The following is a 16914-nucleotide window of genomic DNA, read 5'->3' on the forward strand; positions in this document are numbered from 1 at the left end:
AATCTTCTCGTTGAAAAAGAACAGTGCACAAAGATTTGTAGAAGGTAAAGGCTAAAATAAGAACAAAATACTAGGAATTTATCAGTGCAGTAAAGGAAATGGGAGCTATTTAATATCCTGATGCAGACTGTTTTCACTGGAATCCCTTATGCTTCTGGTCATCTGTTCTCTCAAATTTTCATGAGCCCTCTTACCTTCTTGGATCTTCAATTTGTTTTGCACTAAGGGAGCAAGTGTCAATAGTAACTAAAATTGGGTTTATTCTAGCTTCTTTTAAACTTACCTATGCATTTTCTGTGCCCAGGTTGTCAAGAAGGCCAGTGGCATCCTGGCTTTTTCAGCATTAGTGTGGCCAGTAGGGCTTAGGGCAGTGACCATCCGCCTGTACTCAGCAATGCACGTCAAATGCCGTGTTCAGTTTTGGGCCCTTCACTACAAGAAAGACATTGAGGTGCTGGAGTTTTTCCAGAGAAGGGCAATGACACTGGTGAAAGGCCTGCAGCACAAGCGCTGCATGGAGTGATTGAGGGAGCTGGGGGTGTTTAGCCTGGAGAAAATGAGGCTGAGGGGGGACCTCTTGCTCTCTACAATTACCTCAAAGGAGGTTGTAGTGAGGTGAGGGTCAGTCTCCTCATCCAAATAACAAGTGATAGTTTTTCCTGGGGTTTGAGATTGGATATTAGAAAAATGCCTTCACAGAAAAAAGTTATTAGGCATTGGAATAAGTTGCTGAGGAAAGTTGCGAGTCACCACCCCTGGAGGTATTTAAAAGAAGTGTGGTTATGTCATTCAGGGACATGGTTTAGCGATGGCAGTGTTAAGCTTAAAGCTGGATTCAATGATCATAAAGATTTTTTCCAACCTAAATGATTCTATGAATTTATGAATAGTCAATATTAAGGAATCAGAAATCAGTTTCTAAAAGCTTCTCCTAGACTTTGATAATATCTGCCGTTATTACTACGTTTGTTCCCATTTTTGATCTTATCTTGCTGTGATTAGGAGAGCAGTTCTAATGTAGCAGAGAATCAATTTACAATAATGATAAAAAATATAGCCTTTAAGGCATGCCTGTGTTAGTTCTGCTATGTATTTTTAGTAACTATCATTTACAGAGCTTCTTTCCTCTTCCTCTCATCTTTTTCCAGTCATGTAAAATTCTCCACTGTGTAGAACACCATCCAAAGCTTGGACGCTTTTTCAGACTCTTTCTCCAGGACACATTATCAGAAAAAAGTGTCAAATGCCTGCTGTCACCTTCAGTCAGCTGCCAGGAGCTGGAGATGTAACAAGCTTCACCCCTACACCTGGCTGTGGTGTGATAGGACTAGCACAGCATTTTGGGAAAGATTGCTCAGGTGTATCTCAAAGGTACCACTTTCCAATTAAATTTGGTTGGCTCCATCTAACAGGGTTTAAGACTGAAGTGTCCACAGAACACTAAGAAAATTGCTGAAACTGTTTGAAATTCAGTTCTGACAAACATTTAACTCTGGATAAGTGTCTTTGAAAATCCGGGACAAAAAGACCTGAAAACAGGAAAAGCAATAATATAAAGGTATAGAAGCACACAAAACCTACTCTGTCCAAAGCCAACAACATACTTTGCACTTGTATAAAAAATACTGATTATAACAAACTACTTCTCAACTTACACAATATTCATCATGTCTGTACCAACTCTAGTGACTTTTTAAACTACACAATCTACACAAAACATCATCACTGGAGAAACATCTAGGAAAAAGGAAATGTTGTTTATAACCCTGGTACACTGAATTAGAAAATGATGCAGAAAACAATCTAGCTGCACATTTTTTACCCTTAAAAGGAGAATGCAAATGTATTATAGTGCAGAAAAATCTAAAGCTGTACTTTCTGCAGTGTGAGGTTAAAACCTGAAGCATTAGATACTGTCTTAGCGAAGGAAAAAATCTTTCAATTGGCCACAAACTCCTTATCACAGAAGATTAAATTTCAGTAGAAAATTATCAAATCAGCAGAAAATAAAATTGATCGTTCCCATGCATGCAGCAAAAGCAGTATTTTACTGAAAAGACTGAATACCTGAAATACAACATAAAAGCTTTGCCATAGTGACAGATAGTTCTATTAGAAAAGGTACTGAGTGCATAATTAACCAGTGCTAATACCTATCTGAATATCTGAGAAGAAGAAAAATTTATTCAAGTAGAATATATCCTATTCATCAAAGCTGGGGAAAAAAAAAAGAAAAAAGAAATTGCTGCACTGAAAACATGGACTAGTCAGGCTATGTTTATGATCTCCTGACAGAAATGTATAAAAAGGAAAAATTTACCACTCATTCACTAGGGGCTAATGAAGCAGAACTAAGACCACACGTTCACCATCACTCAAGTACAGAGCATTTGCAGCTTCTCAATTTTATATGGAGCTCCTGCCTGCTTGAGCCACACATTCTGTAACAAAGGTAATATTTTTTGTTTCAGTCTAAACAGTAAACTGTAATTGGCTCAGAAGTTTCATTTTTCTTAAACTAATGTTAATTTAATGAGTATTTTCTCCACCTTCCTGGATATAGGTGATGGAAGACTTTGCTTTCTCAGTTTCCCACTATCAATCAGTTACATATAGTAAGGCATAAAATGTAATATTTAATTGAATTTTCCTGTTCTGTAAAATGATTTATATTCTTTGATAAACAACCATGGCTTTAAAATTTTGCATTTTTTTATAGCATTTTGCAAAAATAAGGAAAATCAACTCTGCTATGTCCACACTATCTAAGCTACTGCAGCCATTTAGTTGCAAATGTGAAAACAGTATGTATCAACAATTTTAAAAAATGCTTCTTGAGCTAAAATATTTGTAAAGGACAATCAGAAGTTTACACTGTGTAGGCAGGCACGAGTAAGGTCTAAATTCTCAAACAATGGTGAGTTTCCAATCCCTGAATGTTCATTTGGAGCAAGGCAACTGCATTACTTTGCAGCCAATTGAGGCATATGGACAATACTTCTGAATATACTCCCAGCTCTGAAAGTTGTAACACTTGCAACGGTAAACATATTTCTGAATTTTTAGCATCATCTTATTGTGATCTGTGTGAAATAGTATTTTCTAGAAGCCATTTGTGAATGAAGTATAAACTGGGGAGATTTGAAGTATTTCCCATGAATTTACTTTCTCAGAGGTTCTAGCAAAATTGCTGCCCTGCAATTTTAGCCAAATGATTATTCCTAATATATTATTTTCTTCCTAATTTATTTCCACAACCTATAATTTACTTAATAAAAATCTTAGTGTGTGAGGTATTCTATGAATGCTAAATAAATTTAAAACTACAGGCCTGTTTCAAAGAAGAGGAAACAAATCGTACCTTGTGCTTCCAGCAGCATGTTAGGAAAATACTCTCTGGAGTTCTGCCTCTGTTCTTCAAATGGGTTCTACATACTGTCAATCTAAGAAATATAACTTTTTTCCTGATCTAAGCATAAACCTCCACTACAGTTTTAGAAGTGTTCTTACTGGAAGGTTTAATTCTGCACATTGTTTCCTGTAAGCATACAGACAGCTGAAATGACAAAGAGAAAAATATCTTACAGCAACTGGTCATGTCTCTTTAACTTCACTTTGCCTACAGTTGCATATCTGGAAAGGGATGACCAACACAGACCTATTGAACAAAGGTAACTATGAGACTAGCTTGCTTATGGATCATCCTCTGATCCCCCAAGAGAAAAGAGAGCACCCTGTCATCACTTCAACCAGTGTCACATCCTGATCAGCAGAGGCCAGGGTGACCCTGTCTTCCTTCTGCATGGGATGAACAAAAGTGTAGGATGAGGCAAGGCAATGCTGTTACTAGCAAGGTAAAATACGTTTAATAACAAGGTAAAAGGTCGAACTGCCCACTAGGTAAAAAAAACCACAACCTACCCCTGGAACAATATTCACAGTACTTTAACTGAGATAGTAAAGTTTTTTCTCCAGAACGTTGCACATGCTACTAATGCCAGTGTAATTTTTATTATCCAAATGATTATACGTGCTGGGGAGTAGAAAGCAAGCTAGTCAATCAGAGTTCAGCAGTTACCAGTATTGAATACATCCATACCAAACATATCAAGTCTCTCACTAGAGGAAGAAAAATAGGAACCATAAAAGACCTTTTGCTTGACATGGCTTAAGGAGCATTTTCATAATATTTTGTACAGTTGGAACATTTCCTTGTGGATCAACTGGTAAATAAATCTTATAGAATGGCTCATATTTTAATTCTTTCACATCTTTTAGTTGTTGAAGAAGCACAGGCAACAACACGTGTGATAGTCTAATTTTGTTTCACCAATGAACAAAGATCAATATGGAAGTCAGAGAATCAAATTAGAAGGAAGAGACAGGAGTAAATATTCTGTCACTGTTGTTCAGTGTTCCCATGCAATAAAAGGAAATCAAATTTTCTCATCCCTCCTCTTGCATTCAGATTTTCCTCACTACAACAAAAAGATAAGCAATTCTCAGTATCTTCAAAAATCAAAAATGTGGGAACAGCAGCTTTTCTGAAAATCTGTTACCACAGCCTTAGAATAGATTCCAACTAAAAATCTCCCAAGGTATGGGGAGTTGGAAGGCTGAGAGTTATTCTTTCTCAAGTCATACTAGAAATTAACAGCACTATTATTTGTATGATGATCTTTCTGTATAGTGATAAGAACTGGTTTTCCTTGGGAGCAGAATTAATTCATTGGAACCTAGTCCTAGCAGCTGCTGCAGTCATTGCAATCCAGAAGGGTAAGCTGAAATTTCTCTCCCACTTCCAACCTTTTTCATATCCCACTGACGATATATGCATGGGAAACAATTATCATTACAGGGGTGCAAATTTCAAAGCACCAGCTATCTGCTGCACACTTTTGCCCTAAATAAAACACAGGGTGCATTCTTCCACAATCCCTTTTCCATAAGTCATTTTAGCACAGAGTAAAAGAGAGGCAATATGAAGTTTAATCCCGTGCCTCTAATGCTAAGAGTGAGAATGTGCTTAAATAGTCCAGAGCTGTCCTGCTAAGATTAGAGTACTAAGTAGGATCTGACTACAGGTCCATCATATTTTTGCTTAATGTCTACTCATTTCAGGAGTTAATTATCTGTAAGAAGTTTACTGTAAAATCATGAATCCACTCTCAGCTGGAGGTCAGGTAACTAAAGAGAGAAGAGACCTCACAGAGAAATTATTAAATTAAGATTCTTAAAGTCTTGTTTGCCTATTTTAATCAAATTCCTCTTCACAAATTCTAGATGGGAACAACTGTTTATGTTAACCCAAGTGAATGCACTCCCAACATAGAAGTATTATCCACTTCACAGTACACCATCTCCAGACTGAGAAAAATGTTGGACAGAGCAACAGGCCTTGAAGACTATCAACAATCTTAAATAATTACAGATTATGGTGTAAGAAAAGACTCAGAGCTCTTTGAAGCATTTCCCAGGCCCACAAGCCAAACACACTTTATGAACTTCAGACAGAACACCTACTAAGCCTGAATTATCAAGACAGTCTAAGAAACCCAAATTCTTTGCACAGAAAGATACAAATACAGAATATATTTGAACTTTAATGTATCTGAATACCACTAGGTAAGGGACCAGAGCTGCATACAGCACTTGCTGAAATCTCTACAAGACCATCAGGGAGCCTAAAGGGCCCATTATGTTGAATTTTGGGGGCATGCAAATGCCCATAGCCAAAATTCAAATTTGAAAAAAAATAAATTACAATCTCGTTAGTATGCATAAATGGGAAAGAACTGTTGGCTGCTATGCTGAGGAGGCTGTCATAAATCTATAAATAAGCAGACATACTGATCACTTGGGAGATTTTCCTTCTGAATTCCCTCAGTGTTTTGTCTTAAGTTGTCAGTAAATATGTCATCTGTCCTCTCCATCGAGCTGGCTAATAGCCCTTGTCTAACTCTGAAACATTGGACTAGCAGTTTGTGAAGCCACCTCTATCCAGGAAATAAAGATAAAGCCAATACTACAAAGTCTTTTGAATTTCTAGTCTACCATTAATTTCCCTGAAGAACTTAACATAAGGTAAGCAAGCACTTACCAGGAAGCAGAACCTTGTGACATTCCACAAAAGTGCTCTCCCAGCACACATGAACTGTGGCCAAGCAATGGGTTCTTCCTCAGAGGAAAGGCCTAGGCTAGTCAAACGTCTCCATCCTTTCCTAAGAGGGTAATTCAGGCATGCTAGCAATATCTCACAGGCAAGATAACCAGAGGCAGTTGATAAATCTAAGTTTGTATGTTCACTTATTGTCACAAAATTAAAGGAGAAAATATTGATGCAAACTTACTACTCTCAATAGAATATTGCAAAAATGAAATAAGGGATCTATTGCTAATATTAAAATAAAGTAATATAAATAAACTTAGAAATAGCTGCTCAATTTTGTCTTAACAGCAGTAGAGTCTCATTTGCTCTTTCAAAGGCATAATCAGTTGAAGGGCACATTTTTCTTCTTTGTTCTTTCCCATCAATTTTAATAGGTGCAGAACATCAGTCACATGAAATGTAATGGGACAAGAAGATGGATGAGTACATTTGAAGCCACTAGTCACAGGACAGAAAGCATCCTGACAAAGTGACACTGGCAGCACAGGGTTCAACAATGGAGCCTGGACAATATTTAGTAAGTGAAACTACAGTGCTACATGATTTGGTATTTTCTCACTGGGCAAAACCCCTTCCCTGTCACTATTCATCATATTTCTACAAGTCAGGCTTTCAAAGACATTCTCCTACTGAACAAGACCAAATGACATTTTTAAATCAGGGAAATACATAAATCTGGGGACAAAGAGGTCATTTGGAGATAAATTGGAATGACCTCCTGTGTTAAGAACTTCAAACTACTTCATCAAGAAGGTTTTAAATGGTCTAGTAAGATTCACACCTGAAATATGAAATATATTGTGGTTATAGGAGTGGGGAGATTCAGCATCTATCTTGAACTGACAGCAACAGAACTCCACTACTGATGAAAAAAATACCAAAATCCCCTATTTCTATTAGGATCTGAAGAAAGCAGTATCAACAAATTAACAATTAGAAATTCCTTCACACTAAAAGGCCTCTGATGTGCATAATACAACAAAATATATGAATAAAAAAAGCAGCATTTCCCATTAGCTGCCTGTGAAGTAGTTCTGGGAAAATTGTAATGAAAATTCCTATGAAAACTGAAGTTTAATGTACAGTGAAGGAAAAAACAGTCATCCCACAAACTGAGTCAAACCCTTTCTGTATGTTGAGGAAGCACTGGAAATGCAGGCAGGCCTGCACACTCTACTGTAAGGAGCCACTAGGGTTATAACTTTACCAGTAAATGCTAAGGGGCTCTATCTAGCACTTTGTGATGGTTATTGTGATCACTATCATCATTATTAGGCAACACTAATTCAGTTTCTTCATTTGCCATTTGCCGTGATCTCTACAGGTAATCTTTAAGCTTTAAATAATATCGAACTTTATACAAGAACTGGAAAAGAGAAACCAGAACCTCTTAAAATATACCCACAAGAGAAGGAATTAGAGCCAGACCTCCAAGTCCCACTGCTGCACCAAGCAGGCCCTACACCTCAATATATACCCAGTGGTGTGCAATATCCAGAAAGCAGAAGGACAGCTTTTCACAAATTCTCTTAAATAAAGCAACATCCCTCTCTGGCATCATAACATGAACTGCTGATAGGATGGTGTATTCTTTTTCTGTCAAGTACCTTACTGGAAGCTGTTTACAGCTGCTACAGTGGTTCTTGCTACTTTCCTCCTCTCCCACAAGACAGAGACTGCTTTTGAACAAATCTCTACAAGTGTATGTTAGTAAATACAATTGCACGTAGACAGGAGTCTCTACCAGTAAGTCACATATTCCAGAATGGGAAATCCACACAGAATGGAAATTCCACATTAAGAGAAGTTCTGAGATTTCTCAAACAGTACACCTAACTCTGGGAAGAGCAAAGCAAATTTAGATAAAGGAAAACTTGACTCACTTTTGTCTTCCAAATTTCATACTACATGAAATAACTGTTTTACAAACTATTGAATATGTTTCAGAAGTGAATCAACCTAAATATTCAATTATGATGATATATAAATAACATCCAGGCATTTCTGGAATTTTTTGCCCTACGTTTTTTTCTGTAAGCCCATGTTTGATGAAATATCTAAATTTTTTATGAGGCATTTTGATTTTTATGGAATTATATTTCTTAGTGAGAAGTAGACTTACTGTATTCCTCATTTATAAACTTATGTGTCTCTGTCTTTCCCAACAGTAATAGTAGACTACATGACAATTTCAAGTGAAAAACTATACTGCAATGAAAGATGCCATCCCACTTTTAGCAACCTTGACTTCTGAGAATACATTCCAAATGCTAAACTTTAACTAATAATCAACCTTTTCTTCCATTAAAATTTATTTTGAGCTGGCAGCTCCTATGACCCCAGATATCATGAGGAATCTGAATATTTCACATTCTGGCCATGGGGAAGTCAAAGACCTGAATAATGATTGTTCCCTGAGCAGCTTCCCCTGCAAATTCATCACTATAATATGCAAAAAGCACATTACAAATACATTCAAACATATAACATAAGTCAGTCAATTGCTCTGTTATATTACAGACAACCAAAAAGAATCCTTTTCTCTAAATCATGAGGATTTAGCCAAGTTCACCCTATCCCACGCTCCCCGTGGTCCTCAGGACGCAGGTTCTGGCACTGCAGGACATGACATTTCTGCCATTATAGAGCAACTGAACATGGAACAAGTTTGTGGCTCTTTCCCAGGAGCTTCAGCAGTTGGATGCCATGGACAAGGAAGCTGCACTGACACTTGCAAGCAGGATGGTCTCAGGGCATGTCTGATCCTGGCAGGAGCAGCACGGGTCTGAGCTGTGCTGAAACAGCCGTGGCTGGCTCCTGTTGGCACTGATGTCTCTGGGCAAGCCCCGAGAGAACAGAGCCAGACCACATCCTCCTCCTCAGGGCCATGCACCGCTGACAATCCCGTGTGGCTGGGCTTCAGCCTCACCTCTCAAACAGTGCTGCCAACCCTAGATATGCAGAAGAGTATCAAACCAGAGTAAGACTGTTTCTAAACATTATCTTTCAAGTTCATCCCAATTCCTTTTAAATTTCATAAACTGAATTATTAAACCAGATTGATACTTACAAGCTTTTCTTTTTTCATGAGTGAGACTGATTAGAATTCCAGGAGCTAGGAAAAACACCCAAACAGCCCTTCCCCCCCTCCCCCCAAATACTGAAAGACATGAAAGAAAGAATTCTCCAGCTGGGTGAAGAACCCAAAAACTAAGTTTTATCTCTACAAATTAAAGATACTTGTAGACTTTTTGCAGATTGAATCCTCTCAGGTTCAACTCTGACAGTAATATACCTGAAGCACAGGAATTCGATGTGTGATGTGGTAGTTTGGAAGATTACTTGTTCCACTGTGCTTATGTTTTTTCAGAGGTCAAACGTCATGGTCAAAACCTCTAGAGAATAACCATTACCATAAAGAATCAGATGACAAAAAAAAATTGTTTATTTTCCTGCACTTTGCTGATTACCAGTGTTTGGGTTTTTTTCAGTTTTCAACATATAAACAAACAAAACCGCCAACCTCTATAGTGGAGAAGAAAAGAATGTATTATTTTTTCCACCTGAGAGAAGAACACGTAAAATGTCCTAACTTCCTCAAAGTTAAACAATAAAAACTCACAACAGTGAGTGTCATGGAAGTCTACATCATCCTATTATGCAGAAATGGTCAAAGAGTCACCTTGTTCTCTGCCTCTCCACAGCAGTATTTCAAACTAAAATACAAACAATTATAGAAGACACTTTGCAGTGCTTTACACAAAGATACTGCAATTCCATTTCTAGGTCCAGTCCTAGAAATGGCATACAAGTATTTTCAAAATTCTCTTTCTGACGCACTATTTGTTATAATAATATTATAGATAACCTTTGAACAGTAGCTGATTTAATATCCTCTCTTAACAGACTCATTTTTGTTGCAGTTATTGAGCAAAGTAAAACAAAAGACAAGCTTATTACACAAAAAATAGAAAAGGAACTATCTTCACTGCAACCACAAAGTGTATCAAGAGTAATCAGAACAGAAATTCTTAAATGCTTTCATGTCTTGATATTTTGAGGTGATGTTAGCAAACTCGAAAATCTTTCTGCACTTGAAAAAGAAATCTATTTAAGAGTATCAGCAAACTACTTTGCAATAAACTAAAAGATGAGAAAAGCCTTTGTGATTGAAATTAGCCAGGGGATTCAAAGTTATGGGGTTGAAAGAAAAGTAAATACTATTACAAAAAGCTCATGCCATTTAAAATAAAAGGTCAAACATAATCTGAAGCTAAATAGTCTTAAAGCCAAAGATCGGAGATTTTTTCAGTATTTTTAAAAATTATTTTTATATGACCTCAGTAAATCTCTAGGGATGGAAAACTGCTCGTTATCACCAAGCCCTTCTGTATATATCTCCATTAAATTCTCAGATCCTGAGAGAAAATTGGTGAAACAACCTACTGTCAGTTAACCCCACATACATGGTAGAGTACTTGGTTGACATTTTAATGCCCTTCCTCTTCAATGAGCCATATAACAAAAATACTGAGCCTCTAAAATATGCTTCTTATTTGACAGAATGCTCAAGGTAGCAAGACTGGCTTCATCACATCACTGATGTACAGAACTCACATAAAGATACATTTTGCCGTAGGCCTAAGGATTATATCCACACCAAATCACATCAGGAAGCAAGCCTCAAGAAAGGATGGCTCTGTAAAAATGTATAAAAATCTGATAATTAAAAAAATCCTTAATCTCCATTGCTAAAATCAAGATGCAAGGAACAAACAATAAAATGAGAGAAAGTCATGCAATTCAGTACCTGAAACAGGTACTAATTTTTTTTTTTAAAAAATTCATGGCATTGCATATAGAATTGTAGAATCACAGAATATCCCTGCAGATTACAGATATAATCTCAGTATGGCTTTTTATAGCTGCCTGTGTTTTACCCATGCCTTGAATTCTTATCTCACATATATTGTCTTCTTTCTTATCTCAGGATGACTCTATCTTTCCTCTTGAGGAGCTATATGCCTTTTAAAAGACAGTAAATAAGAACAGAAAATGAAAGCCTGGCCCATGAAGTCGGTGGTAACGCTTCAGAGTTCCCTGGATTTAGCCAGGAAAAAAATGTGGTTTATCGCCTGTTGGTTTGAAATCAAAAATAATACTTAGGTACTTGGCATGTAATTCAGATGTCATGTTCAAAAGAATGATCAAAAAAACTCCTGCTAACAGGTTTAGGCTTTTACAGAACCAGATGACAACTTCCTTACATATATAGTTGTACACATGGATGCCTTCTCTACAGCCACTCTCCAATCAGCCAGCCAGAGCTGGTTATTTCAAGCAGTCTGTATGTTCCCAGACCCAAATCCCAATCCTCCAGGACTCCTCAGGGAGCCTTCAGGCCCAAACAGAGCTCTGTGGTAAGAGCCTAAAGTCAGACAAGAGGTGACCTGAAAGATGTCTTTTCTCTTTTAAGCAATTGGTGTGTGGTGACTCAAAGCAGAGCTGAGGAGTGGGTGCCCAGGGCTCTGGGGACAGCTGCTGCTGGCAGCCAATGCTCCCTGGATCAATCCCTGGATGGCACACTGTGCAGAGAGGGAAAGTGAGCTCCTCTACCAGGAGCAAGTTGTTAGGAGTGTCATGACACTGCAGAAACATTATGGCAATGGGATTATTTCTATGATTTAATTTCTATTGTCTCATGCTGCTTAATTATTGGTGTGAAGTAAATAATCACGGAAACAGAAGAACAAGGAAACCACAAAGATAATCTCCTATCTATAAAAGAAGTCAAATTTTTGAACTCATTTTTCCGTCTTTTCATTTCAGCAGAGGTTCTTTAAAGAAATGCCAAGAAAGTTTTTAGGCCATGGCTAGAAATATATGACAAGCTTTACTTGATCCCATTTTCATCATTCATTACTAATATGAGACAGTGCATTTTTGAGGGGAATTACATAAAGCAGGTCTCTAAAATTGTTCAGTTAAACTGAAACAGTACTCCCACAAGTTTGTTGACTTTTATTTTTTAACTTTTCAAACAGATAAATGAGAATTCACAAGAGCTACTTAGAAAATAAAGAAGAATCAGGGGGTTATCACTTGCTTGTTTAAAAAATTTAGAGGAGCAAGAAGAAAAAGAAAGAAAATGCAGTAAGATCAAACCAGATCTACTTTTGCTACTGATTTAATTAAACTCAGATAATTCAGCTAATTTACAGAAAATTAAATTCAGATTTTTTTCTTTTATATTCTCCAGAGATAAAAGTACGCTGCTACAGAATTTCTAATAAAAAGAGAGCTTAGATATAAACCAAAAATGTGTTTGTGCTGATGCAACACAAGCTATTACTTTCCCATAGCTGGTGAAATTCCTAAGGGGCATTTGGAGGAGGCATTGATATACAGCAAACAAAGGTACACAGAAGTTGTGGCAGGTAGAAAAGGATGACAGCTAATGGCAACCACCACACTGAGGAGTTGTCATGTTGTCAACCTCACATGGAACAAGTACCAAAAGAGAATATTAGTGGCTGAAGGTTGGTTCAAGGGGAAAATCAGTATCGCATCATCTAGTTAATTAATCTTTGGAAAAAACTCAAGCTTCATCAAGACAGGTCCCAGTGCTAAGGAGCACTGCATGGCCCCCAGTCTTCCAAATTCCAATGCCAGCTACAAGCAGCATCTCCTGAAACTTGCAAAAGTGACTCTGCTCTTTCATTGGGCAGGCTTGATGTCTCTTGTGAGCAGCTTTGAGTTTGAAGAGATGTACCACTAGAACTTAGAACTTCAAGAAGCCCAAGGGATATCAAAATGAACATAAAATCAGAACTCTAAACTGGTAAAAATTTGAGCTTTATGGTAATTATGGAAACCAACATAAGAAGCAAACAGCATAATCAGTCTTCGGAGGATTTAAAAATGCTGTGAGAAAGTTCTACTGTTATCCCAGGTCAAATGTAAATGTGCAACCTTCCAGTTTTAATCCCAGCTCTATCACTGACTTTGTGAGCCATCTGAGATAGCCTTTCTTTTCCCTTCTGGCTTTTCTCCTTTCTCCCTTTCAATTCTATGCTCACCTGAGCTAGATGTGCTTCTTAACACGTAATTCAAAAAAGAAGTTCGTATCATCCTTTGGTTTGCCTCTAAAAGCAGTGTTCTCTCTCCAGCTTTCCCCTCTTTTTCTCTTGGTTAATAGCATATTTTGAAAACAAAGCACAAAAATTCAAGCAAACAGAAATGGTAATACTGAACAGCCACAATATTCTGAAGGAAATCTGCATTTTCTTGAGCCTCAAACAAGGGTATTGAAGATTACTGCTGATTCCCTTCAATCCTAGCCATATTTCTCTTATCCTGTCTGCCAAATGGGAAGAGTCCTCACCATGCTGCTAACAAATGACTTTAACTCACTTCTTTAACCCCTGCAGTGGAAGAGAAAATCAGCTGAGAATGGCAGAGGTCTGCTCTTAATGGACATGAGCATACACCAGATCCCACCCTCTCTAAGTGACTTGACATAGGCTTCCTGGATGCACACTCATTAGCTCAATCCTGCTTATACAGCACACAGGAAATAATATTAAAGTGCTCCACGAAGTAGCATGTAGGGCCATAAATTTCAAATTGAGACATCCTTCATTTCTGCACTGCTAGGCATATGGAGGAGAGGACTTGAGGAGGGTAGTATGCCTGATACCTTCCCCCAGTGAAGCCAAGAAATAAACCTGAGCCATGCTGAGGACTGGTGATGGGGCACTCAGAAGCACAAGGGTCCTTCACCAATGCATAGTGGTATCTCTAAAGTTTTCACTCTTAAAACATGACTATTTGACTTTCTATTTTGATCACAACCTGCGCGTGCAAAACACAGTCATCTAAATAAACATATCTGTCACACAAGCAAATGGTGCTTTTGGAGATGGTCCCCATGGTCTCTGAGCTGCTATCTCAGCAAAAGACAAGTAAAGGAATGGGGGGAAGAGTGAGAAATTATACATATTCTGAAGATGCCTTCGTTTTCCAGCAGCTCTACAACAAAAATCTCTGTGATGATGATTCTGACCTCACTAAAACAATCACAGAAAACCTGCCCCACTGCAAGCATTTGCATGGTTTTCCTCTGCAAACATGCTTTCCTTTGTTTACTATATTTTTAAGTATATGAGTGCACAGACCACCCACACTATCAGGTAGCCTAGCATGGAAAAGGTGGCAGATGAGGCTAGGATTGCTTCTTTATATGAATATAAATTAATCTATCTGATCCATGTATGCTAGTGAGCCACAGCTCATCCTCAGTCAATTCATGTCCCTGACAGGCTAACTTGTCCCAAGCTCTCCAGAAATCATGTAGATGAAAGAGCCAAGCCTGTGGTATAGGAATTACAGGACTGGAGAGTTAAAAAGGGATTTGCAAATCAGGTAGTAATGCCTGCCTTGGCTTAATTTAATTTATCATATTCTACTCCTTCTCCCCCCTCCCAGAATTGTACATAGAAGCAGTTATGATGTGAGACACTACCTGATCTTTACTGCAGCACCTGGTTAAAAATATGCTCAGTATCCTTTGGGCTCTGACCTGCACACACTGAAACAAAGACAGGGACGAGTTTACAGATAAACACAGGATCTGGCAACGAGCACACTAAGTCATTTCTCTGCTCTCCTTCTGCACCTTATCAGTGACATTTCCCTAACAGCACAAGATGCAGCACCAGGCTCACTGCATTTCTACTCCCCAAGGAACCCCCCTGAGATCCTCCCAGGGATAACACTTTATCTGGCAAGCACCAGAGTAAAAAAGCAAAAGCTTTTGTTAATTTTGCACCTTGGTTGCTCACATCCACAGACACTCCAACTCAATAGCAGAGAAGATAGATAGAGGGAAGAATTTCTCTCGAATCTCTTAAAAAACTCACCTTTGGGTTTGGTGATAATTCCAATCACATTTATTACCATGCAACATTACTGAAAGGAATATTTTGAAAATGCATTTGCTCTAAACCAGACAGTCTTTTTTCCCATACACACATTCAGCCCTTTAAGAAATGTCTAATTTCTTTCACAGCAAACCTGCATTTCTTATTCCCTGGCATAGAAATGCAGACATTGACCCACTCTATTCCATTTTACACTTTCAGATCAGTTTGGCAGTCCAGAGCTGGGGAGAGGGAAAGGGTAGAGAGGGAAATGTGCTGCTGCTACGCTTTTCCCTGTGCTATTGCTGTAAGAAAAAAAATGATGATGGGATTACGGCTAAATATTGAACTAAAGGGAAGTGTTCCACCTAGAGACCATCTTCACCAGGCAAGGCAATGGGAATGTTACCTGCAAACACACACTCATTTAGGATTGAATACACTTGCTGGTTCTGTGGTAAAAAATGATGCAGAGGTATGGCCCCCAGTAGTAATTAACAATGGTAATCTTCTTCTTCCTCTCTATGGTGATAAAAAGAGTCATTTTTATATTTAATTAATGCAGAGGATCATTCTGGAAACTGACTAATGAGGCTGTGATCACATTACCATGAAAATGTGCATTAACACCACAACTGAGGAGGCTGCTTCATGTGTAGAGAATCCACTTTGTAATTAGCCCACTGTGAAATGAATCACGTCAGGAGGAACTCGGAGGGAACCAGTCGGCACTGGGCACTTAGCTGCTGCTGTGCCAATAGACCACCAACATTCTAAGCTGCTTTTTCCCCCCTGCACTGCCTGTCAGCAGCAGTGCAGTCCAAAACTGCCAGTGTTCAGCCTCTATCAATGGCAATGTGTCAGAGCCAGAACAAATTATAGAGAGGGAGAGAACAGATGCTGAAAGGCACTAAACTTTAGTATGCGAGAGTCTGGTATGCCAAGAGGAAAAAAACAAACAAAAAGCTGCAAATCAAATACTGATTCAATAGGATCCGAGCAAAAATTATGGGCTGTTATGGGGAAGTACTTGTTTCGTCTTTTCTCATCTTATTCTGAGGGAGCTGGGAACACAGCAGCAGCAGACTGCTACTCTGCTATGCACTACACTGTTAGGATGCTGAAAGAGACACCAAAATACCTAAATGGGATTATGATCTTTGTCTAGTAGTATACAGAAATGACACACACACACAATGAACTAACAGGCAGCATATCTCACCCATGGAACCCTGTTGTGCTCAGTACCTGTTTAAAGGTGACAACATGTTTCAGAATTATTTCAATTTTAATTCATTAATCTGAAAATATAACATGCTTCTCAGCCAGAACAGACATGCCATAAAAACTTTGTTCCTTAACTTAAAAATACCTGAGATCACAGACCTAAGGCTTTCAGAGGCAGCAGTGCAATTTATCTGAAATCAGCCTTATTACCCAAGCCAAGGGCTCCCTTAAAACACCACCGATATGGTTCAACAAGACTGCTGCTATATGACTGACATCTTGGCAGAAGATGCACAAAAATGTTAAAAGAATCCCACAGGAAGTCATCTGAAGGGGGAGTGGCATACGAGCAGAAAACAACAGGCACCCAAAATACTAATAATTACCAACCTCCCCCCAAACAATCTCACTAGCAATTTTGCAAAGGAAAGGAAAAAGGCAAAGCAAAACAAAAGCATCTCTACTTACTGTCTGTAAAGCACACACATTTTTTACTCTGGAGATGCTGGTAATATCCTCTGCACTCACCTGTGAAACTTCATAGAGCAGTTTGTAGTGTTCCTCTCTCTTCTGAAAAGTGCACAGATTGCAGCCCAT

The 16914-nt window shown here is 38.3% G+C and overlaps 1 protein-coding gene across 2 annotated transcripts in view; it reads right to left on the bottom strand.

Annotated features, from left to right (window-relative positions):
- The window catches only part of LOC131591912 (PDZ domain-containing RING finger protein 4-like), a 240161-nt gene that overhangs the window by 86561 nt on the left and 136686 nt on the right, over window positions 1-16914 (bottom strand). Inside the window, exon 1 of one of the 2 annotated variants that reach the window (XM_058863030.1) lies at window positions 16846-16914. The exons of the other annotated variant lie outside the window; for it this stretch is intronic. Coding sequence (XP_058719013.1) covers window positions 16846-16914 — 69 coding nt within the window. The remainder of the gene's footprint in view (window positions 1-16845) is intronic. 2 annotated transcript variants of the gene reach the window in all.

This window comes from Poecile atricapillus, chromosome W (genome assembly GCF_030490865.1).
Source record: "Poecile atricapillus isolate bPoeAtr1 chromosome W, bPoeAtr1.hap1, whole genome shotgun sequence".
Classification (NCBI taxonomy): Eukaryota; Metazoa; Chordata; class Aves; order Passeriformes; family Paridae; genus Poecile; species Poecile atricapillus.